General features: G+C 44.7%; 1 protein-coding gene across 6 annotated transcripts in view; it reads left to right on the forward strand.

The window, feature by feature from the left end:
• The first annotated feature begins 4,041 nt into the window (after positions 1 to 4,041).
• Positions 4,042 to 24,805, forward strand: part of KIAA0319 (KIAA0319 ortholog) — a 57,462-nt gene continuing 36,698 nt past the window's right edge. For 2 of the 6 annotated variants that reach the window (XM_068931668.1, XM_068931666.1), the window contains exons 1-3: positions 4,042 to 4,222; positions 4,563 to 4,823; positions 15,240 to 15,402. In XM_068931668.1, the coding sequence (XP_068787769.1) occupies positions 15,354 to 15,402 (49 nt within the window). In that variant the 5' untranslated portion in view covers positions 4,042 to 4,222; positions 4,563 to 4,823; positions 15,240 to 15,353. The remainder of the gene's footprint in view (positions 4,223 to 4,562; positions 4,824 to 15,239; positions 15,403 to 24,805) is intronic. The other 4 variants (XM_068931671.1, XM_068931670.1, XM_068931672.1 and 1 more) reach the window with 4 other exon arrangements.

Genomic DNA, 24,805 nt, shown 5'->3' on the forward strand with positions numbered 1-24,805 from the left:
CATGTCATTAAGGTAAAGATTCTCAGCTTTTGTCTTCACTAAGGCTAGAATAAAGGTGAATTAATATAGATTCCAAAATAGCATATTTTTATTTATTGGAGACAAGGCATGCTGTGACATACCAGCTCTGATAAAAACCCTACCATCCCAGCCATTCGGAAGCCATCGGCGTAACACCGTCATTTTGGTAGTGGCTGAGAAAACGGGACTTAAATGGAAGATGTGGCAGGCAGAGATGTTGCTAAATTACAACACTTCAAATGGAAGTAATACTGTTACTGTGACAACTTGCAGTAGAATCACTAGTGTGTCTTATTAGTGTGGTGACGCACAAATCAAAAGAAATTGAGCTACTGACTTAAGGAGATACTGTAAGAGTAGTGTCTTGAATAAAGAAAGGGTATTCACCTGCCTTGTTGAAGGATAACATACTTTAACGAAAGAAAGGAAGGCTTATATTGTGCTATTCTTATCTTTTGTACTATTATTAGAATTCCTGATGCTGTCACTGGTGGGAGAGCGAAGCTAATAACAACCTATGCAGAAATCATTAGTTCAGGCAGAAGCTTTACCTGAACTTGGTAGTGGAAATAACCTGCGAGTACTATTGAAAAAGCCGGGCAAACATGGCCAAGAAAGGGAACCGACCTCATAGTGACTTTCAGAAACTGAAAACTGCTGAAGAATCAGAAAAAAAATCTGTTCCAAATCCCTTACAAGTGAACGCTACCCTCTTTCGCACTGTTGGCAGAACTCTTCCCTAATCAAAATCGATTTTTTTCCCTACATTTTTAAAATGGAGGAGGGAGGGTATTTTTTAAAAAGCGCAAAAAAAAAAAAAAAAGACTAAGTACTGGTAACTCGACTATGGCATCTCCCAGCAGCTCCCTCGGCATCTCCCCAGTCCCTGGGGCCGCAGGGGGCACATGTGAGAGGCAGGCGCCGAAGTACCCTGGGATGTCCCCTCGAGTGATGACAGCTGCCTAGGGCTTTTTATCTGGCCAAATGACTGCACTTATTGTGGAAAGGCAGATGGAGGTAACCAGATCAGCCTTTGTGCAGGAGACTACATTTTGAGGTTTTAGTGGTCTTCAGATAGTGTTACCACACACTAAGCCTATTATTTCATCAGCCTTAAGCCTATTAGTTCATCAGTGCTATGAAAGGCAAGAACTGGCTCAGCAAGAAAATATCATCTTAGCCTCAACCATCTGCAGCAAATCCACTTTCTTGCTCTGCTCCTCCATTTCAGAGCATTTCTGGAGTTTACAGACTGTGAGTGGGCAATAGGTGCTGCTGCTAGGTTTCTAGCAAGGGAGCTGTTTGCTCTGACATTTTTGTGTTTCAACAGGACTAACTGCGTCACAGTCATTCAACGGGGAAGGAAGGCTGTTTGTGAGAGCCAGGGGCACTGGATTAGCTATCCCCGTGTTGGGAGAGTGAACTGAGGGACAGTTTCTGCTCCGATTCTTTTCCGAATGCTTTCACTGAGATGGTGGGATGCACCTTCTCGCAGGACAAGCAGAGGGCTTGTCTCTCTAAGCCTGTGCTACCCTAAGCAACGTTTTTGTAGACTTGCACAGGTTATTCAAAAGTGGCCAGCTCTGAGTGTACAAGTCAATATTCTCTCTTGCAGAAGATACGAAAAATTGTGCACAGACACATCTGGAGCTTTTACAGTTAGTAAAATTAGGATCTCGCAGCCATGCAAAGCACTAGAAAAATGAGGATCTCACAACCATGCAAAGCATTGAAGGCCAATCACCTTTGCCTCCTGGGTCAGTAAATGGGCCCTCTGTGCAGCCAGGAAGGCTGCAGGGCGTGAGAAGCGCTGCTGCCTCCTGAAGGAAAGACAGCCAGGCTTCCTGTCTCCACACACATTTCCCCTTCAAAGTCAAGTCATCTTGGTCAACATCACAAACAAATGCAGCAGTCTTCTTATTGATCCTTTTGTTCTGTCATTAGAATAATTGCCAGGAACTCACTTTACATCTTTGTTCCTTCAAATAAGGGATCTTCCGCCTCCAAAGCCTAGAGGAAAGTTGACCTAAACAACCAACACACGGAAATCACAGAAACTGAAGAATCAAAATTGGCATAACAACATAGCATGAAAAATTATCAAAAAAATGCAAACAGACAATTCCTTTAGGTTCCCTCCTCTGTATCCACAGGCAAGCCAGTAATATAATTCAGTGATTTAATTCCTTGCTTTACAAAGCAAACACATGAGCTACAGGCGTCCCATGCCAATGAAGACTTGAGCAGCTTCAGGAAATGTAATACAGCCTACTATTAAAAAAACTGGGAAGGTGGGAATCAGAAGGAAACTAAAAAGAGGAGGTAAAAATGGTTGCATGCTGAAGAGATGACATTTTTGCATCCTCAGAACGCTTTTTCAATCATCCTGTAGCACTTGCAAAATACCCTTTTCCTGAGTCAAGCATTGCTAACAATCCATGAAAGACTAAGCGGAATTCAGCAACGCACAGAATATCACTAGCAGGTGGAACCGAGGACTGGGACCTTGACAGGCTGGTGCAAATTAGCACGAAACCTTTATAATTGAAGTTTGAAGTTAAAAGCTCTTTGTATTTTCTTTCACTTGAAAATGAAACTGCTTGCTTGAAATGTTGCTAAGACAGGGCAGACTTAAACCAGGTCTTTTTTGTGGAACGTGGACTCCGGTCTTGAGTAGAAAAGGGTCTTCTTCCAAACGGAAATAGGCCAATTATTTTGGAGTGTGACTGTCAAAAGCAAAGAAACAAACCATTTCTGCACGTTCTGACTACACGTATGCCGTAGTCATTCAGCAGAAAACGTGAATGAGGAGGAGGAATTAGGGTAGAGCAAAATCAAAGAGACAGAAATGCTGAATATTTCATTGAAAAGCGGTGCTGAATAAGCTATGCGTACTTTTATAGAGGCTTTAGATGGAGGTATTTGTTGTTAGGATACCGGGCTTTGTCAGCTGAGCAGTATCGGGTCTCTAGTTCTTTTTTTTTCTAAAGAAAATCAGACAGGAGGAACCAGAAGGGAAGCAGAAAGAGGACGTGTAGTTCAGTGCCACCCTCTGATCCTTCTCTGGGCGCACCTGGTCACTGGGGGAAGTGGTAAATCCCCAACAACAGCGACAGCATCCTCAAAACGCTGCATTCGGGCTCTGAGCAGTCACAAGCCACAGAGGCGTCGAGGCCTTCAGGTGACCTTACAACAGGAACCAGGTAGGACAGATCCCACCTCCGCGACCCTCCAGCAGACCACCAGGGACGCTGAGGTTGTCCTTCTCCCACCCCAGTGAGAAGTCAGGGGGCTTTCTTCCTCCGCAGCATGGCGGGGCTCGACCACCTTCCCCCCCGTCAACAGCCAGAGTAGGAACTTCAGACAAATGCTACCCACCCCACACCTCCACTTCCCAAGGAATAAGGCAGAAGCAGTAAAACTTGGTGGTTTGGTATCTTTAGGCTTCAGATGCGTGTGCTTCTTGCTGTCTCATCTACGGCAGCAGGACCATGGCTCAGCGGAGCCGCTGGAAAGATAAAACTCATCTTAGCGTAACCCCGCGTCAGGTAAAAACCCCTCCAGCTGCAGCCTGTCCCCGACCAGCACGCGAGGAGGACGCGAAACCCCCCCAGGGCGGCCTGGCCGCCGCGCTGCCCCGGGCCCTTCCCGTGGCGCAGGCCGCCGCTCCCTGCCCAGTGCTGAGTCAGACGGCCTGTTTCGAGCTGGGAAAAAGCGGGCTTAGGGCAAATCACGAGGCAAACGGGAGGCAAGTTAAAAGGAGGGGGGGAAGGGGAAAGAAAAAGGGAGAGAGAGACAAAAAGCCAGCACGTTTTATTAATAAAAAAAGGAGAGCGGGCCGGGAGCAGCGCCAGAGCACCGCGCCCCCTCCCCAAGATGGAGGAGCGGCGCCTCCTCCCCTCAGCGCCGCCGCCGCCGCCGCCGCCGCCGCAGGGCGGCCCCCCCCTCCCCCGAGCCCCGCCACGAGCCGCCGCAGGTGACGCGCCCTCCCCGCCGGGCGGGGCGGGGCCGGGCGGGAGCGGGAAGGCGGGGGGGGGGTCTCGGGGCGGCGGCGCTGCGCGCAGGGCGGCGGCGGCGGCGGCGGCGGCTTCTTCTTCCCTCCCGCTGCACCTCCCGGGAGGTGAGCGGAGGGACGGCGCCTGCTCCGCAGCGGCGCGGGGGCGGGAGGTGCCCCGCTGCCCCGCAGAGCCGCCACCGCCAGGTAGGGGTCCCGGTGGGGCCGCACCCGGCCCTGAGCAGTTGCCCGCGGCCGGGACACCGGGCAGCAGCCTCCGGTAGCGCTGCGGTACAGGACGGGGGTGTGCGGGCGTCTGTCGGGTCTGTAGGGAGTCGGGGTATTTTATTTTATTATTCATTTAATTTTGTCTAACGTGTGGTATGAAATGCGTGTGGTGTGTGCTACCTGTTGGGCCGGGAGCGTGGGGTGGGGTGGGGGGGCAACAACAGCGGGCTCCCGGCTGTACTGAGGGGATGTGTATTTCAGGTATTTAATTGGCAGGTTGATTTGTTTGTTTGTTTGTTTTTCCTTCTTCTTTTTGAAGGCTCAGAGAATTTCGGTGAGGCTCGCCCAAGCGTGCCCTTACCTGCGGCCGGCCTCGGTGTTTTGCCGGAGGTATCCTAGGAACGTGGGGACGCTGTTGTCGTCGAGTTGCCGCGGAGCCCGCTCGCTGTTGGGGTGCGTTCGTCAGCGCCCGAGCACGCGTGGGCCTGGGGAGCCCGGCGCTGATGGCCGGGGTGTGAGACGCTCTGTCGGATCGCCTTAGTGCTGGTAACGCAGCCCCTAAACAAAAGGAAATGTTTAGGTGTGTGACTGTTTTATTTATTCTGTATTGGTGCAGTTGTGGGCGCTGTGTGCGTTGTGGGTGCAGTATGGTCGCAGTGTGCTGTCCCCGCGTTCGCCCTGACCCCCTTTGGGCCCTCGTCATTTAAACGCATAACCCGCGAGCTAGTCAGATAGTTGAGGGAGCAAAATGCAGCAGAAGCTGTTCACCCTCCCTTCCTCCCTGTCTGTTTGTGTGTTTGTGCTGTAGGGAAACTCTCATGTAGCTTGTTTGAGGCGCTATAACAATGTAGTGGAGTTGATGTAGGATATACTGGCTTTAAAACCCTTCAGGGTAGGCTGTGTATCCACCTTCGCCTTTTTAATCCTTCCTAGTAGGAGCCTGATGCTGAGCCACATGGCTCTGATAAACACTTGCTCTGTTCAATTACTCGCCCACCTCATTTTGCAAGGTTGACTGTTGCAGTTGATGTTTCACAGTTGGGTATCACCTTATGCCAAATCTGCGTCTTTAAATACCCAACCTAGTACAAAGTTAATAGGTGATAGTGCCCATGTTTAGTGTGTCAGCTTAGATAATGGGGGCTGAGCTGCTCAGCATGTTACACATCAAATCGCACCTCTGAGCGGTGCAGGCAAGGTGAGAGGATATGTGTGCAAGGTTTGTGGGCTGATGTGTTTCCCTTGAGAGCAACGTGAAGGAAAATGTAGCATAGTCCTGATTTTATCCCATTAAAGCCAATGGGAATTACGGTCAGGAGTGGCCTATGGAGGAGGGTGTGCTCAGGGGACATCTGCACAGTCTGGTCTTTCTCCCCTTTTTTCCACAGGGACCGCTGGGTAGAAGTGCGGTTCATAATGTTTCTGAATGCTTCAGGTTACCTAGAAAACATATGCGGATATGAATCAGTTGCCTCTTCGTTGATCACCTGTGCTCTTTTAACGAGCTACCCAGAGCGAAGAAGTGTTGGTGGCCTCCTGGAGATGTTGTAGCTTAGTTTTGCTCTGGGCACAGCTGAGATCTCGCTGTGGTCCGATCAGGAAGAGGTGGCTGTTCGTTTCAACAGCGTAGAGGATTGGGGGCGTTGCTGCCGACAGGTTCCTGAGAAGCTGTTAGCAAAATATGGGTCAGGAATGGTTTAAAAATAGTTGGCCTCCCTGCCCCCTCCGCCTGTTTCAGGTGAAGCCCTTCAGACAGACCCTTTCCAGCTGCACCTTCTGTGGTGGTGGATGTGCTTGGCTTGTTGCTGGCTTCTTCATGTTTGTCATGTGTGGTATAGGTCTTTCCTTCAAGAACAGATGTGATGATGCCTTGTGTTTTGCTAGTTTTTGGTGATGTTAATAAATGTATATCCTTACTAGAGATTAGAGGTGGAGGTGCAATCCAGTGTTGTGTATCCAGCCGTCTCCAATTTCAATGCTGCAGCAGAAGTACAGAACCACTCTAATGGATGGTGTGTCCATGGGGAGAAATCCTTCCTACTGTCAGGCAGTTAGCAGTTGATTTATGTCCCAAAGTGCTTTTCTGTACAACTTGTAATCGAATTTGAATGCGGATATTATTATTTTCCATTTAAGTATCTAATCTCTTTCTGAACAGTGTTAGAGTATGACTGCTAAGTATTTTTCGGGATAATGTGACTCGTATGTGAGTGGATGTGAATTCACTCAACCCGGATGGAGATAACATGAATATGTTCAGCCTGTTGCCAGTTTTCAGCTACTAAACCTTGTTGGAGGGGTGCTGTAGTGATTGACTCCTGTCCTAATGTATTTTCCTCCAAAAATCTGTGCTGGGTCACATTTCACTTTGTTGCATGTTACAGGAAGCGTCATGGGAAAGTATGGATGGAGTTTAAAAACAAAAAAAGCTGTCTAAGGTGGGGCTGTACAGGTTTACTTTTGCTGAGTGTATGTGGGTGTGCATGCTTCTTTAGCTTTGTTACCTTTTCTCTCTTGTACGTTGTCCTTCCTGCAGCTCCAGGCATCCTCTGGATTCCCTTTACCACCTCATCCTTCTCCTAAAGACTAAAAGAGTGATGCTTTCTCTGCTTTAACAAGCAAGTCGTTTTCTGAACAGCAGAGTTAATGAAGCTTTCTGTGAAGTTGTGTTATGAGGTTGATTGACTTTTTAGCTGAAGTAGGACAAGATTTTTTTTTTTTCCCAATTATCTTCATATAACCTTCTATGTTTTTCCATTTCATCCCCTCTTTCTGCAGACTGCAATGATGATGTAACAAATGGGTGGCTATCTTCAATTACTGAAATTGGATGACAAGTTTTTAAAGTTTTGGGGGCAGGCCTGTAAAATTTCAAATTGCAGTTTTGCCTCTCCTGGCTTGCTTGCTTTTACAGATTAGGTAGGAACGTGATTGCCTGCTAGTAGTCTGTTGAATTTGGTTGAAATCAGCCAATGGCTTAAAAAGTACCACAGATAAAACTGGGATCTGTAGACACAGAATGGCTGCATAACTTTTTTCTCTGCTAGATACCACGCTAGCAATGGACATAAAACTTGGTGTGGTCGTGTGGGTGAAAAGACCTCCCACTGGCACCTCCCTTTTCTTGGCCAAGAAAATCAGCTACCTATCCCTCCGTTTGCGTATCAACGTACAAGGCTTCCAACTTAGGAATGGATGCACAAAATCTAGCTTCAGTAGGAATCTTTTCTTGAAAGTGGTGAAGTAGTGAGACACAAATGGAGTGAGTGTTTATACACTTCACCTGCGATATTTTGATTTTTACTGTGACACCCATCCCACCCTGCATGAGTCTTTTCTCCTGCAGTACCTGTGATTCCATCTCAGCAGTGGCTGGATGTTTAGTACTTTAATTTCCACAATGATAGATTAGCTGTGTGAATGATATTACTTGCTTGAGCTGTCTGTCAGTCTATGAACAGCTATTGATGGCTGTCGTAAATTAGATGCGCTTGTGTTATTTCAAAGCCTGCTCCTATGACACCATACTCCCTTAATATAAAAAGGTTATATAAAATCCCAGCAGGCCCATTTGACCTCCACTATCAAAGCATTGTTTCTTCTGCTGTGTAATAAATATGTTGTTAACTAATAAAGGTAGTATCATTCACCTGAAGGCCATAAAACAGGAATTTTACTTTTCATTTTAAGTGAAGTTCCAAAAAAAAAAACTCTTGCAGTAAAACTTGAATTTTAAGGTAGTAGTTCCATATGTCTTCCTCAAAAATGTTTGCATCACTGCTGCCATTACTGAATTTTACTTTAAAATTATACGGTAGTCATTTTAATTATAACATTTCAAGTTGCAATAAATAACGTGAAATCTTTTGCTCTCCATTCTGTGGCTGGTATTGCTTTGGCCGAAGTTGTGAACTCTTGCTGTTTCAAGACAACCTTCTGTTTTGTGTCACAGCTAGCCTCTTCTCTTCAGAGAAAGAAGTGCTAAACACAAAGAACTTCAGCGTTTAGGATTCCCGCACAGTATACTTATAAACTCAGGCCCTCCAGATCTGCAAATACTGCCTTTGATGCTTAGGTAGAGAGCTAGTTACAAGTAGAGTTGATTTCAGATATTAGATATTAAATAGCAGCCTTTTCAACTATATCAAGGCTCAAGTCTCATGAGTGAGGTCTCCTTGACTTAAATAGGGTTATGACTTCATCCTGTGAAGTTCTTTAAAAAAGCCAGTATTTAGGGTCTTTTAAAATTAATTTTAGGCTCTGTGTTGTCTAGGTTCAGGTTGTTAGGGCTTTCTCTGTAGCAAAAAGAGAGGGAAGCTTTAGCTCAGTAAATGGTGTGTAGGAACTGTAAAATGACAATGATTTAAATCTATGAATAGTTCCTATTTATTTTTGACTACAGTGTGAGTAGGGGTAAAAAGTGCTCTTACCTTCAACTCATAACAGCAAAGCTGTGGTTTTAGTAGATGCCTAATAATCATTTTTGACCTTCAACAAGTGGAAAAATAAATACATTCTTTTTCTTTGTGCACTTACCTGGTCAGTTAGTGCACCTTAAAATATCTCCATGAGTGTTTTCCTGTCTTCTATCTCTCCTTACAGTAACCTTACAGTTACTGAAGTTTTCCCCAGAAGCATCATCCCTGACTTCTGAATTGGACTGCTGCCATACGAGCGTCTGTGTATGCAATCTAACTGTGGCTTCTGCACTCCTCCTTCTAGTCCTTCCCTCCTCTTGCAATCTGACGGAGGATATAAGGATGCTTTGTCTTGTCTCTGGGCAGTGGAAGGGACAAGATACCACCTTGAGGTTCCTTTGAGCTACCCCTTTCCAGGGCATGTTTTGTTTTCACTGTAGGGTAGATATTTGATGATAGCAGAGAGAATTGGTAAGCCATGTTATTGCAAAAATGAAAACTGCATGGGAATCAGGATATATTGGCTTAGAGGAAAACTGATGGATCATTCCTCTAACACCTGTCTTCTGAAAAGAGATGCTCTTCTGTTCCTGAACCCGGTCAGCAGGAGAGGCAGGGTGCTGAGATGCCTCCCGTTCTCACTGCGCTGGTAACTCTCGCTGAGTTTAGTTTAGGATTAGCAGGGGTTCCCCTGCCTGCAGGCATAGACCACCTCAGTGCTATACAAGTATTTGTATTGCAAATAAAGTAGTCACAGTTCTGAGTGATTCTGCCTTATTTTTCCATTTTTACTATATGGCATAGCTTGATGGAGATCCTGGCACTAATAATGGTGCTTTAATTTCTCAGCAGAGCAATTTCACCACTCGTTGATTTTTTTACTGTAAATTATTTGTGATACTGTGTAGCCTTGTAAAGCATCTCATCTCTAGGAATTCCACTGCTGTTTGCTGTCTCCACAGCAGTCGTAATAAGGGCTGCTTAAATCTTGTAGAATGAAATGACCCTTTCCATGACGCGCTACTGTTTTGTTTGATTTGTGCAGTTGGTATCGCGTAGCAGTTGAAAAAGCCGTGGATGTCAGTGATCGTGAAGTCCATCCAGGGTAACATGGCAGGCTGTTTTCAGCTAGTCAGTTCATTACTTTATCGTCATTAACTTGCTATTTGTGCTCTAAACTTGACCCAGGGAATTGATTTTTTTGAATTGGGCCATGATGCTGATCTTGATGTGAGCCTTCAACAAGACGTGCGGGAACCCCTCTGCTTAAAGCAGGGACATTTAGAGTTGCAGTTAGGTATTGTAGCTGCAGTAAAGAACTTCTTATGCATATTCATGGCTCTGTTTTCAATTATAGGTACCTGTTAGAAAATGTTGTGAGGGGAGGGAGGTTTTGATTGATAGGTCTGTAATTGTTGATGTGTCTGATATCTTCAACACCTGTTGAAGAGGGTTTGAAAATCATCCCCTTTATTTAGATGCCCAACCTGTGGCTGTTCTGTTGATGTGGGATGATGTATCTTTTAATGCTAGCGTTCCTAGTGCCTGCAAGTGTCCTGAGATTTTTATCTGTGGTATATGGGGCAAATGCTACTGTCATGAGATTTTCTTCCTTCTGCAATATTAATGCTCAGTTATTAATTAAATTAGCTCAGATATTAATGCAGGTGTAATAACTGATGAAGTATCTAACTTAAATTCTTGGGGGGGGGGGCTTTCCTAAAGGATTGTTGTACATTACCTTTAATAGGAAGATTAACACTTCATATATATTTATTTAAAGACACTTCCATTAAGTGTAAGACAGCCTAGTAAGTAATGTGTGTGTTTGTTCTGCCATCCTGCTTTCTAAAAGAGATGCTGTCAGTTTAAAAATAGGGTTTTTGCGTCAGCTGTGGCATATGTTTCAGATGCTGTTTGGGGTGTTTCGCCTGGCATGTTCCCTAGCTGTGCTGATGACCAGAAAGGCAGGAGGTGAGAAGCCCCTGTTTGCCTTTCCCACCAATGTTAAGGTGTCCAGGCCCCATTTCAGAGCCCTTGTTCTCCTGGAGCTTTCAGCTGTCTAGCATTGCTTTCTGACTGTTTTCATCACGCTGCTCATCTCTGTCTCTAATTTTCCCAGCTTGAAGGGATTTTGCTACTCTTTTTGCAGGGCTTGTACTGCCTTATGCTGTGTTTGCTGTTCTGCAGCACTGGGGTGTAAAAGTATAGCCAGACTTAGGTAATTCAATCTGTACACATTCTTACTATTATAGCCCTGGCCTAGCTCTGTGTAGGAGATGTCAAGGTATTTCTGCTTGGTTGACCCCTTTCTCTCTCTAACAGAGAAGATGACTGGAGTCTACTGTAAAGTCCAGAGGAAGTGAAATGCAGAGTGAGATTTTAGTGTGGAGGAGAGACAGAGCACCAGCAATTCCTTTCCTTGAAAAGCTGTTGTACTTCATCCTTCTCATGTTACCTACCAAAAAGTGTTGTGGTTGTGACCAGCAACCACACATGTTTACAAGATCGTAAATCTGAAATGCTTGTCTCGGGGTGCTGGTGCAGAACCCCTCCTTCTCCAGTTGGCCAGAACGCAGCCAAAAGCTGCCAGCTGGACCAGGAAAAACATGATGGCTTTCAGAATCGACCAGTAGATAATTTTTATGAGCCTATAAACCTGCCTGTATGCTTCTCAGGGCCACCATCCCTCATCCAGTTGAGAGTACAAGTTGGATGTGAACCATTTAGAGCTGAGAAAATCCAAAGTCAGTACCGGGAGTGCTATCTGCTCGTATTGTTATGAAAATAATAGCCTTTGTGATATGAGTGAAGGACAGAGATTCAACTAGAAAAAGAATCCCTTGGCCTTAGTTATTTTAACTGCTGGAATCTCATGGCCTGCCTTCTACATAATTTTTAATGTCTCATTTTTGTGTGTGAGAACTTGCACTTGTGGTGAGCGGTATGGTAGAGCGAGGAAAATCAGAGGAGCATTACATGCATACACAGTGGCTGTGGAGGTGAATATTTTGGCAGTGTTTACTGTCCTAGTTCATCACTAACTATTTAAAAAAAAAAAATCAGTTTCTAGTGGTTATGTTCTCTTTTGTGGGCTAGAGGCCATGCACTCGATTTAGGGCATGTGCGCCTTGTATCTGAGCTTGATCCTAATAGCAGGAAAGGCAGCCAGCTTTCTAGTGAAGTCAAACTTTTTATTACATAGAAATTAAACAGAAATAGAGATGTGTTGCCACAAAGAAGCATAGAAAGAGGCAGTGCTTCTTTTATATGTAAGCTGTATTTCTCATACTGTATATATCATAAGGGTTCTGTGGCAACTGTGCATACGGCCAAAATCTGGCATGCTGCAGCTTTGATAACTTATATCTTCTTAATACAAAATTAAAAAAAATGCAATTCTGCTGCGTGTCAATTTTTTTTGGAAGAGTACACAGACTGAGCCCTTCAGTGTCTACAGTCTAGGACACACTGCTGCAAAAATCTAGATCATTTGTGTTGAAGATATCTAGTACTTTGGCATGTATGAAGACCATTTGTTCAGCTATCAGAGGGGTGTGTAGAACCTGCTGAGCAGTGTTTGCAAAGCACAGCCTCTGCTCTTCATTTTAAAACTTCCCCTAGCTAAGCATATAGGGATGATAGTCTCCTTCAGAGAAGCTATGCAGCTGAGTGGCTGGAACTGGAGTCCCTGTTTTGACAAACCTTGCTTTTTTTTTTTTTTTTTTTTTTAAGTATTCTTAGAAGCCATCAGGTAGACTCCTCAGTTGCCCCTTTTGTAGGCTATAGAAGCTGATCCTTGTCTCCTTTGAGTAGCAGTGAGATAGTAAAGGTGGTCTTGCTTAGGAAAAAGGCCAGTAAAGTGAACAGAACTATTTTTCTGTCGTCTTATCAGGGTTAATTCTGACCTCATGATGAGAACATCATGATGAGAACATCGCAAGCCTGATGCGTTTTTCCTTAGGCTAAAAGGGCTGAAATTGTCTTTTTTCATCTAGTCCAGTGAGCTGCCTCTGGAAGTTAGTGAAGGTTGCAGTGAATGCCCAATGTAGGTCTTCAGTGAGCTTGAGTTTCAGTATCAAGTTATACTGCAAATTGCAACTTTTGGTGGTAACAGCTCTTCTAAATTGGAAGAGATTCCCACAGAAAGAGGGGGGGAAAGGCCCTGTGAGAAGTTAGGATCTTATTGACTTGCTACGTGTGTTATCTCCTCCCTTCTCAATCTGCTGAGGTATTTGGGGATATGTGTTATTAAGGCTGGAAGTACTTATTAGGTTGTCCATTCTATCTATATGCCTCTGTTCTCATTCTCAAAACAAACAGAAACGTTCCAAAAACTGTGCGAAGCTGAGTTTCATAGCGATTGCATGCCTTGGATGGCTCACGGGTTGAGTTTGCTTGAATGTTTGGAAATCAAACACTTCTACTTTTATAATCACTTCAAGAAATAAGTTAGAAGAAACGGGCAGAGCAACAGAATGGGCAGGTGTGTGCTGGCAGGTTTAGTTAGAAAGTCTCAGAACTCACGTCTTTTCAAGTGGAGGTCACTGCCTGTACAGCCGGGGAGCAGAGATTGATTGTATCGGTCTCCATAATTCAGTGCAAAAGTTCATAAGTTCAGTGCAAAGTGGACCATTTTTGTTTGCACGGCATTTATAATGAAATAAAAAGGTGACACTTGGCATTGCAGGACCTTCAGGACTGATGTAAAAACTCTGCCTTCCTATGCTAAAGTGCTGCTATTTGATCTGCTGCTGCTGATACTGACCCCTTCGCTGCGCAGCTCTCAGTCATTTCCTTGGCTGCCTTCTACCAGAAATATGGAGTGATTTGGTTTGAAAAATGACAAGTTTGGGACTTTGTCTCTTACAAAAGCAGATAGTTTTACAGTTGGTAGAAAGACAGGAGAGCGGTTGGGGAACGAGAGATGGTCAGAAGGGACTCTGTCACTGAAGGATTTGTAACTGGGAGTAGTAACTGGAAGCATTTGTACAACCTGTTGCTTTTTCTAAGGTGAAACCTTCTTAAATCCTTCCAGTTCACTACCCAGGCACACAACTATGTATATTCTGACAGGAACTGCTTCCTCAGAGAGCATATAATTGCAGATATCAAAATACTGTCATACTTGAAGCAGTTTTTTTTTTTTTTCCTTCGTTGTGCAGCATTTAAATTGAGCAACCCACTTACTCTTCAGTGTTCTGGGCTCTTGACAGCTGTTTTAGGAAAGGGACTTTTGTTGCTTGCTTGATAGAACAGAGGTCATGAATGTCAAATGATGTTTTAAATCAAGTATCAGGCTTTTGGGAAGTCAGTAATAGTCTTTCCCGGTCTTGCAGAGAGCTTGCCAGAAGCCATATCTTCTTGCATTTGGGACTTGATTTTTAAATCTGATTTATCGTTTCTATTTGTAAGACTCTTCTTAAAACTGCAGCTAGTGTACAGGGTTTCTGGCAGTTTTTTTTCCTGATTTAATGGTGTTCTGCGCTCCTTTTGCATGTATCTGGAGCAGAAATAGTGTTCGCACCATAGATTTGTCAACAAAGTACAAGTTGCAGACCTGTGGCCAGTTACTCCTGTGCTTTACAGGCCCGTTGTCAAGAAAAGATCCTTTCACAGAAAGCAGCAGTCCGGCTGCTGAGCTTTCTACTCCAGTTTGATCAGGTTTAGCAAGAGCAGCATGTGTAAGTAGCTTTCTTCCTTTTGCCGTTGTTCCAAAGCGAGGTGGTCTTTTGTCATGTGAAAGTACATGTTATAAAGGAGCCTGTCAAGCAGCCAGTTACAGGCATTTCTATCCTATGTGGATATAAGCAGCTGAGATGTAAAAGTTGTTGCTTTCACCAAGTTGTTGAACTTCAAAGGGAATACGCTGGGATGCTCTGTCTGGAGAAGGGCTATTGTCCGAGTAAAGCGCTACCTCTCTTCTCTGTTACAGAGTTGTCTTTTGGCCAAGCATCTATTTGGTAACCTCTGTACGGGAGAAGCTGTGAGTTTGGCTAAGCTGATTTCCACCCCCTCCCCTTTTGAATGAGGAATGTTGTTTTGAATTATTCATTCCTTACTAGACCTATTTGTTGTTTAGGCTGCCTTATTTGGGAAATTTGTTGTTTTGGCAAGGAACATCTCCTTAAAAAATCCAGAAAAGCGCCTGCTTACGTTACCTCAATAGCTGCAAGGTGATAGCTTGAGCACTGCCTCAAGAGCTGACTTAGCAGCGGGATCTTAGTGCTGAAGATACTAACCACGGTTCCACGGTTAGGGTTTGCTGCCAGTTTCCGTTCAAAGCCACAGCAAAGCCTCTCTGCTGGATAACTTTAGCCAGAATATTTGTGTTTTTGGAAGTTAAGAAACCTAAGCGTATAGCTCTGTGTGGGACATATCTGTGTCTCTAGAGAATGAGACTTTCAGGTGGGTAATTTGTTGTCTACCTTCATTTTGCCTAATTTGCTGTGTCTTCCATCAAGAAGCAGCCAGGAGATAATAGTGAAGCCTACATTTAACCTGTCTCTCTGCTTTTGCTATGACGTTCTCATTAATGCTCACTTCTAACCTCTTTCTTCCTGTGCTGTCTGTTGCAGTGCTTCACGGCCACAGCAGGGTACTAAACAATATTAGAGGAAACCGAAGCTAAAGTCATATGACTTCCACGCAGCTGGTTGCAATAGCAGTTGTCACTGCCTTCCTGGTGCAGCATGGCATTTGGACTTGGAATTTTTTGCCTGTTACTATGGGCAATAACAGGTAGGAGTTTACTTCTTGTGTGTCTGAGTCACGCAGAACGAGTGAAGCAAATGTTCCTTGAGTGTGTATGCATGCATCATTGCGATATAAATAAGCTGAGAGGTGGGAAATGTTGTGGCTCCTCGATGGAAAGGCTCTCATGAGGTTTGGCCTTATAACAGGCAGTCAGTCGCAACTGTGGAGTGCGGTTCTGAGTGGCTCTTTGCAGCGATTTCTACAGGGCTCTGCTATGGTGGTTTCAGAGGAGATGTGCAGGGCAAGAGTGGTGGATGGGGGAGATCCAGGAGATTTTTTTTTTTTCCTCTTTTTCTCTTCTGGGGAAGCTATAATTTTAGGAATAAAGAAGAAAGAAGGGTGTATCAAGGTGGGAAGATCAGAGACATCAGCAGAAAAAGGATGGAAAGCGTTATTGGCTGTATACGTGGAACAGATGTCACTGGAAACGACTGTCTTGAAAACTGAATAATGCAGCATATTGCTTGTGTTCTGCACTAACTTTTTTCTTCTGAAGTGTCGTAGGGCCCTTGATATATGAGTAGCGGAAATGCATGTGTTCTCATTTCCCACTTCCCATTCCCTCTTCAAAGACCGCAGGAAAATACTGTATGTTTCTACTCCAGCCATAGTGGCTAACAGTCAGCTGTAGGTAAGTTATTTCAGTGATCAGACAGATGCAGAATGGTGATGATTCTTAATACTGCCTCTATCGTAGGGGAATTTAATCCACTGTAGATGATTTTGACACGGAAACTACAGAACAGTAAATGCGATCATGGACTTTACTTTTTAGAGGGCAGCGTTTGAATTTTGGCCGTGGAGACACAGGGAGTATCTATATTAGCAGGAACAGAGAAAATAATTCCCAATTATCTGACCTTCATCACCTGTGATACTAACAGGATAGGCTGTTTAAGGAGGGAGTTCCTTGCTAATGTGCTGAGGTTTGATTTGACTACTGAATTTGGAAATGATGGGGAATGGAGATAGGCATTAACTACGTGTGTCTTGGCAGTTGGTTTGAAATACCACTCAGGATGCCTGAGACAATCTCATAGTGCAAAGCTTTTGAAGAAAAGAGGGAGCTGTTGTTCTGTATTGTAAGCAATATGTGCATGTCTTTTACTTATAAATTAGTAAATAAACTCTCCTGTGAGATATCACTGAGTACCTGCTATAGAGTCCATGGCAGTATCTTTTAAAAAAATAATTTTAATGGGAGATATTCATGTGGGGTGAATTCTGGTCACCGCTTGAGCTTTCAGTAACGCTATTAATTGTTAGCAAGTTAAGATATCCTCCATGCATACATAGAAGGCTTTGTTTTCATTCTTTGGTTGCATTTTTGCTACCTTTTCTTGATTTCTTTGAGAACCAGACAGTTGCACTCAGACTGCTGGCTGTATTCCAAGCTTCTCTCCATATCTCGGGCATCAGCACACAGTATTTAGGGGGCGGTACATTTTAGTATTACTCCTCCTTTTGTTTGTTTATTTCTACCTTGATAGTAATTTCCATGCAATTAAGATCAACTCTGATTAAAGTGGAAGGGATCTGCTGATTTCCAGGATGTTTGCTGTAATATGTCAGTAGATGCTCATCTTTGTCACGTCAAAAGTACTTTGCTTTTGTGAATGCTTCAAGGTGAATTGTCTTGGGCTCAGGAAACTGCTAGATGTTCGTCCTGCAGTTTTTATTTTCTCTGTCCACAAGCTTGTGCTAATACCTACTTTTTCTTTTTTTAAAAAAAAAAAAGTGGGGAGGAGGGGAAAAATGCAGGAAGAAAGGAATAAACTTTCAAGACCTCCATCCTCAAACCCTCCCCTCTTTTCTTTCAAACCACATTTCCTTGCCAATTGTGTTACCAAGTCAGCTTCCTCATTAACTTAGTTAAGAAAGGCTTGACATTGCATCCTTGAGAGACTAGAGAAACCAGGGCTCAGGAGTGAACATCTTCAGAAGGTGATTTGAAGAATCACAGAATCACAGAATCGTTTAGGTTGGAAGGGACCTCTGGAGATCATCTAGTCCAACCTCCCTGTTCAAGCAGGGTCACCTAGAGCATATTGCCCAGGATCACATCCAGACGGGTTTTGAATATCTCCAGCGAAGGAGACTCCACCACCTCTCTGGGCAACCTGTTCCAATGCTCTGTCACCCTCACTGTGGAGAAGTTTTTTCTCAGGTTTAGGTGGAACTTCCTGTGCTTCAGTTTCTGCCCATTGCCTCTTGTCCTGTTGCTGGGCACCACGGAGAAGAGGCTGGCCTCATCCTCTTGACACTCCCCCTTCAGATACTTGTGCACATTGATGAGATCCCCTCTCAATCTTCTCTTCTCCAGGCTGAACAGTCCCAGCTCTTGCAGTCTGTCTTCATAGGAGAGGTGCTCCAGCCCTCTAATCATCTTGGTAGCCCTCCGCTGGACTCTCTCCAGGAGTGCCATGTCTCTCTTGTACTGGGGAGCCCAGAACTGGACGCAGTACTCCAGGTGAGGCCTCACCAGGGCTGAGGAGAGGGGCAGGATCACCTCCCTCCACCTGCTGGCAACACTCTGCCTAATGCACCCCAGGATCCCATTGGCCTTCTTGGCCACAAGGGCACACTGCTGGCTCATGCTTAACTTGTTGTCCACCAGCACTCCCAGGTCCTTCTCGGCAGAGCTACTTTCCAACAGGTCAGTCCCCAGCCTGTACTGGTGCATGGGATTATTCCTGCCTAGGTGCAGGACCTTGCACTTGCCTTTGTTGAACTTCAGGAGGTTCCTCTCCGCCCACCTCTCCAGCCTGTCCAGGTCCCTCTGAATGGCAGCACAGTCTTCTGGTGTGTTAGCCTCTCCCCCCAGTTTAGTATCATCAGCAAACTTGCTGAGGGTGCACTCTGTCCCTTCCTCCAGGTCATTGATGAATACATTGAACAAGACTGGGCCCAGGACTGACCCCTGGGGGACACCACTAGCCACAGGCCTCCAACTTGACTCTGCGCCATTCACCACAACCCTCTGAGCTCGGCCATCCAGCCAGTTCACAATCCACCTCACCGTCCACTCATCTAGCCCACACTTCCTGAGCTTACCTAGGAGGATGGGATGGGAGACAGTGTCGAAAGCCTTGCTGAAGTCCAGGTAGACAACATCCACTGCTCTGCCCTCATCTCCCCAGCCAGTCATCCCATCATAGAAGGCTATCAGATTGGTCAAGCATGATTTCCCTTTGGTGAATCCATGCTGACTACTCCTGATCACCTTCTTGTCCTCCAGATGCTTAGTGATGACCTCCAGGAGGAGCTGTTCCATCGCCTTTCCAGGGATGGAGGTGAGGCTGCCTGGCCTGTAGTTTCCTGGCTCCTCCTTCTTGCCCTTTTTGAAGACTGGCGTGACGTTGGCTTTCTTCCAGCTCTCAGGCACCTCTCCTGATTGCCATGACCTTTCCAAGATGATGGAGAGTGGCCTAGCGATAGCATCCGCCAGCTCCCTCAGCACTCGTGGGTGCATCCCATCGGGGCCCATGGATTTATGGATGTCGAGTTTGGACAAAAGATCTCTAACCTGATCCTCCTCCACCAAGGGAGAGTCTTCCTTTCTCCAGCCTTCCTCTCTTGTCTCCAAGGTCTGGAATTCCTCAGGACTGGCCTTAGCAGTGAAGACGGAAGCAAAGGCAGCATTCAATAACTCTGCCTTCTCTGTATCCTTTGTCACCAGGGCACCTGCCCCATTCAGCAGCGGGCCCACGTTTTCCCTAGTCTTCCTTTTGCTATTGATGTATTTGAAGAAGGCCTTCTTGTTGTCTTTGACATCCCTTGCCAGATGTAATTCCAACTGGGCCTTAGCCTTCCTTGTCGCATCCCTGCACACTCTGACAACGTGCCTGTATTCCTCCCAAGTGGCCTGTCCCCTTTTCCACATTCTGTACACTTCCTTCTTCTGCTGGAGTTTTGCCAGGAGTTCCTTGCTCATCCATGCAGGTCTCCTGCCCGCTTTGCTGGACTTCTTCCTCAGAGGGATGCACCGATCTTGAGCCTGGAGGAAGTGACGCTTGAATATTAACCAGCTTTCTTGGACCCCTCTTCCTTCTAGGGCCCTACCCCAGGAGATTCCCCTAAGTAGGTCCCTGAAGAGGCCAAAGTCAGCTCTCCTGAATATACTGTGATTTGTAAAAGGGTTTGAGGTGGACTACTCTTCCCTCCTATTTAGATGACATATAGTAGTTTGGCCTATTTCTGATGTGCATTATGGCTTTTGGTTGGTAGCACTGGACTCTCTTTCTTGGAAAAAGACACTAGAACAGTAGGCAGGTCACCTAATGGATCCTGACCTCTACCAGTGACTGTGATTAATGTTGGTGCCTCTCAGGAGACTTGAGCTGGATGTGGCAATAAGTATTGGTGCCTTACAGATATGCTTGTGTTTGCTTGCCTCTGTTGCTTAGCATTTTGTGCAATTAGGACTGACTTCCCAGGCTTTGGATGCAGCTCACAATTGTTTCATGTAAGGCATCTTATAATACAGACTAATTCCACTGGGTTACATCTGCTCACTGAAATCAGCTTATATTGAATTAGATTTGAAGTATTCTGGCCATTCCTAAAAATTAATAGGAGTTGTGCTAATGCATTCAAAAAATCTTTGTATTTATGAATGTAAATATAAAATATAAGCTGCCTGAGTAGTCTCTTGCACAGATCTCTCGTTGAGAGAAGATAGCTTTCTGTCACAAATACAGTTTAGTTTGCAACCAGGAATCCAACACCTTGGGTTAAATTCAGTGTAGCTCTCCTCTTGAATAGGCATATTCTAATCTGGCATTTGAGGCAGATTTTGCAGAACAGTCTTATTGAAATGCATTCCTATAAATATAATAAAAGCCCTCCTGGCTGACTCTCAGCTTCCAAATGCTCTGTGTTCGTATGGTGGTGCTTTGTTCTGAGGTCAGTCCTTCCAACCAAAGCACGAAGAGGCTTTGGTAGGTAGCTGCAGTTCGAGGTGCGTGCTCTAGTCTCTTGTTTTTCATCATGTAGCCCTTCCATTCGTTACGTGACCTATGAGCATCTTTGTTAGGCATTGCCAATATCCCTTTCTTTATTTAGAAACGCACTCTAGTCCTAGAGTATGTTGCAAGCCATCAATTTTCAATATACTTTCCTACTGCTGGACTTGAGCTTTGGGAGGAAGAAGCTGAATACCCTTTTCTTCCCTTGTACAGACCTGTGAAGCACAGGAGCGTCAAAGGATGCTTTGAGGCTTGGATATCCCTTTGAAATAACAGTGGAACCACTGGCCTGGGGACCCTGTGAGTTTTGTTGCTTATGATGCCAAGACGAGATCTTTTAGTAATAAGTTCTGGTTCTGACAGGAGTTGCAAGCTTTCCAGAGGGACTAGAGGGCATAGTGCCCAATGATGGTCGATGAGATTATGATTTGTTATACAGTATGCCATATCAGTTCACGTTGTCCAGCATCCGTGTTAGACGTGGTCAGGCGGCTCCTCACAGAGAGACCTAAGAGCTGCAGATGTGAACCTGCCCTTCTGGTCTCCAACTGCAAATATCCAGTGTCACTGATGGGACAGACAAGCATTTCTGTCACATGATTCAGCATGCTTGGACGTTCACATGTAGGAGCACTTCACATCTTCAGTCACGTAACAGAAAGCTCTGAGGTTCTTTGGCAGAGATAAAGAATTAAGGGGGAGTAGGATGCGGGTTCGATGAATTGTTTTCACATGGTCTGCAGTTTGGGCACATCTGGATTGTGAGCATATCCACAGTCCCATCTGGCCTTAACCTCCATGAAATTATAACTTCTTGGGAAATCTCGTCTAACCAGCTGTACTGAAGAGTTGTTCTTTCCTTTTTTCCTGTTTAAATAGCACTTAGTGATTATCATTGACAAACAGGGATGTTAGCAATTCATAAAACGAAGACGGTATTTGGAGAAGTCCATCAGGTCTGCTGAACTAACGAGGGAGCTTTGATAGATCCTGGACGCAGCAAAAGAATTATAAGCATAATGCAGACTGCTACTGTAAGGACTGCAAAAGCTTTGCAGCTCACTGTTTATAGATTTAAGTAGAATGCTCTTGGTTGTAGCTTTATGTCAAGGATTTACCTTTATGTAGTTTAGTATTTTTTCCTCTGTTTACTTTCCCCATTCTCTGCGTGCAGTGCCGACTCTACAATCGGCACCCTTGCTGAGGCCTGAAAGAGCATTTTGGTATCCCTGATGATGTACCCCTGTTCAAAAACCTGTGAGATTTTGGGGAAGTGGAAGGGAAACTCCAAATAACCTAAGAGCAGCCTGCAGAGAGAGAGAGTGAAAATATTTTCATAGTGTACAGAAATATTGACTGTTACCAGAGAAACTGATGCAGTGACACTTCAAATGTTGATGGAGTTTTTACTAATCTGGCTTTTCTGGTTTCCAGGATAGTACTTTCTGTAGGCCCTTATTAAGCTGCTGGAGTTTAAGCCTTTGTCAGCATTTATGATATAAATCCTGCTCTTTAGGGGTTTAGAATTCAACTGTGGAAATTGCCTCTAGCTTGAAAATTGGAATTCAAGTTCTCATTTTAGGAGACTGTGATTTAAAAAAAAAAAAAAAAAAAAAAGATTTTACTTGCTCCCAGAACCTTATCAAAATTGTTTAAATACCTTACCCTGGTAGGGAATAACAAGACTCACTTCATGTTCATACTGCCTCTTCCCTCAAAATTTTTCCAAACAGGGTGCAAATTACTTGAATAGATAAAACTCATTGATCATAAAGATAGAATGCAACTAGATAATGCCTTAAACAGAGTGGAGAAAGCAGATGTCAAGAATGCAGAGACAAGCTTGCAACTCCTGTAGGAGACTGCTCTGGGGCCTTCTACACTCACATAGATCAGAGGCTTCCAAGCTGTGAGGGCAGTGTGCCACATGAGCTGTCAGTGCTACATGCAAGCTGAATGAATGTGCATGCTACAGGTGGTTCCTATCTGAGGAGGGGGAAAAAATTGTCCAGGGCTCCTGATGTAAGGTCTTTTTCAGAAGATGCTCAAGAGTAAACTGTGTAGTGAAGAGCTGAGTTAGTCTTTTTAAGACTTGAGCCTGCAGCTCCTGAAAGGTTATGTGTGTAAATTTTGCTTCCCTAGAGATTATTAATAACCTCCTTGTACAGCCAGGAGTTAAGAAGTCTGGAGTGTGTGGGGGTGGGTGCAAATTCTTGAAGAGCCTTGGAGTGCTGGTCTGGAATGTGACAACTAGAGCATCAGGCTGGCCTGACTGAGGCAGTAGATCCCAGTTAGGATTCTGAGCTTGTCCCATGCTTCCCAGGACATTGGGAGCTTGAATCGTTTCACCAGTAACAGCCCTGCCTGATGGCACTGTGCTGTCCTTTCAAAGTGAGAAGGTAATGGGAGGTGGAAGGAAATTATTCTAGTCAAATGCAGCTTTTCTTGATGCTTCCCACTGGGATAATCAACCGCGATAGCCCCAGTATTAGCAGACTGACCCAACTTGTTACTAACTAATAAATTTTGGCCTCCAAGCTGTTCAAGTGGTAGTTGTTCTGTGAATCTGCCAGAGAGATCAGGGAGCCTCTGTTGCGTTTGCGGTTAGCACCTGCTGTGGTGGATGTGTAGCTTCGGGGCTCTGACGTCAGTAAACTCACTGGCTCGAGGAAGGGCATGGGGACTCCCTCACCTTAGGAAGGAATCTCTTTAAAAAGAAGCTGTATTCCACTGTGTGACGGTGTAAAAATGGCAACTTATTTGTTAACTAGATCTCTGCATATGTCAGTGCCATCCTACTTTGGAAGTAACAAGGCACAGCTCGTGTGTTGGAAGGGGAATACTTGGCTTGCAGAACTTTTGGCCTATTGATGGTCCAGGGACCAGAAGTCTTTGAGGGCTAGTAACTGAGGGAAGCTGTCTTCTGAAGGTAAACCTGAATGCTTACTTCTGAAACAATAAACAGAATCACCTGCCCCTATTTTTGCAATTACTTTCCAGGGAAGAACAATGCTTGAATTTCTCATCCCAGTTGACTGAAGGAAAAAAAAATACGGTAACCCTTATTGTCAGTTAGGTCATGGCTTAGCAGACGTGCGTGTTGATATGTGACCTTTCATGTGTCGTTTTCTGCAAATTTTCTGAAAATACGAGAGACCTTTAGCTACCTATTACTTGAATCCCTAGCTAACTGGATATTGGGATGGGGGAATGAAATTAGAGATCAGACTAAGTTACCTGGAAGTAGATAGTAGTTATATTTCCTGTCTGAAAAGAATTTGATAGACACCTAGTATCAGGCTGAAACAGCCTCTTTAATTCATCCAGTTTTGCCAGCTTCTGCTGGAATTTCAACTTGGCCAGGTGTAACTTTAGCTCAAGCAAGAGGTGAAACTTTGATTGCTTTTACATTTGGATCACACTGTTAGATGTGATTTAGAGTTGGCTGGGAAATCATTTTCTTATTGTACAGGAATTCTGGAGCTTTTTTTTCCTCCTTCCATTCCTTATCAGGATGAAGCCAAGACCCTATGCCTTTTGGGATATAGAAAAAGAGGGAAGCTGAGATTTGTGGCGAAGTCACTCACTTGGGCTTTTTAGGTCCAAAGTCATGCTTTACCTTGGGAGTGTGCTGAGTCATGTTTCTGTTTTACCCTACCAAAGGCCTGTTTCTTATATTTCCACTGATTTACAGTGTTAACTAAATGGATATCTGTTTCAGAATGACAGAACAGTTAAATAGGCTGGCTGACTCCTGCCCTCCTACTTTAACCCAGAACTCCTCTGGCTGCCCTTTGAAAGTTGTGTAGTGCAGTTAAAGGAGTGACTTATGGTGGCAATTCAGAGTCTCTACCAGTCTTATGTTCTTGGAGATGAATGGGAATGTGGAGGAAATAATTCTACACGACATGGGAAAAAAAATGCACAAATTGGAGCATCCCCTGAGCGCGAATAAAGATACCTCTTGTCTCGGTTGCTAGACAAGAGAAGTTATTTTAAGTCCGTGTTCACCTAGATAGGTTTTTTTCACTCACAATGTCAAGTGGAAGAACAAACAGCGTCCCAACACTGTGTGAAGTTGTAGGTAGAGACCGAAGAATGGTACTTGGAGCTATTCATCCTTTTTGACAGCTTTCTATTCAGTTATATATGCATTTGCAAGTCAAAAAGTGATTTGTTTTTTCCCTTTTTTATGATTTTCCTCCCCACATACCCAGCTCTGCAAAATCACTGTGAAGTCTGTCCCTCTCGCTCTGCTATGCTGTTTGTGCAAAAGGGAGAGAAGTCAACTGAACAACAGGCTGTGCAGCCAGCTTGTCCCTTAGGGCTAGGTCGTTGGGAATATTCCTTGGTGCGGTACGGTTTGGCGTTGAACTTAAACTAGCTTGCAAGGAATACGTTCACCTCCAGCAGTACCATGC

This window comes from Struthio camelus, chromosome 2 (assembly GCF_040807025.1).
Source record: "Struthio camelus isolate bStrCam1 chromosome 2, bStrCam1.hap1, whole genome shotgun sequence".
Classification (NCBI taxonomy): domain Eukaryota; kingdom Metazoa; phylum Chordata; class Aves; order Struthioniformes; family Struthionidae; genus Struthio; species Struthio camelus.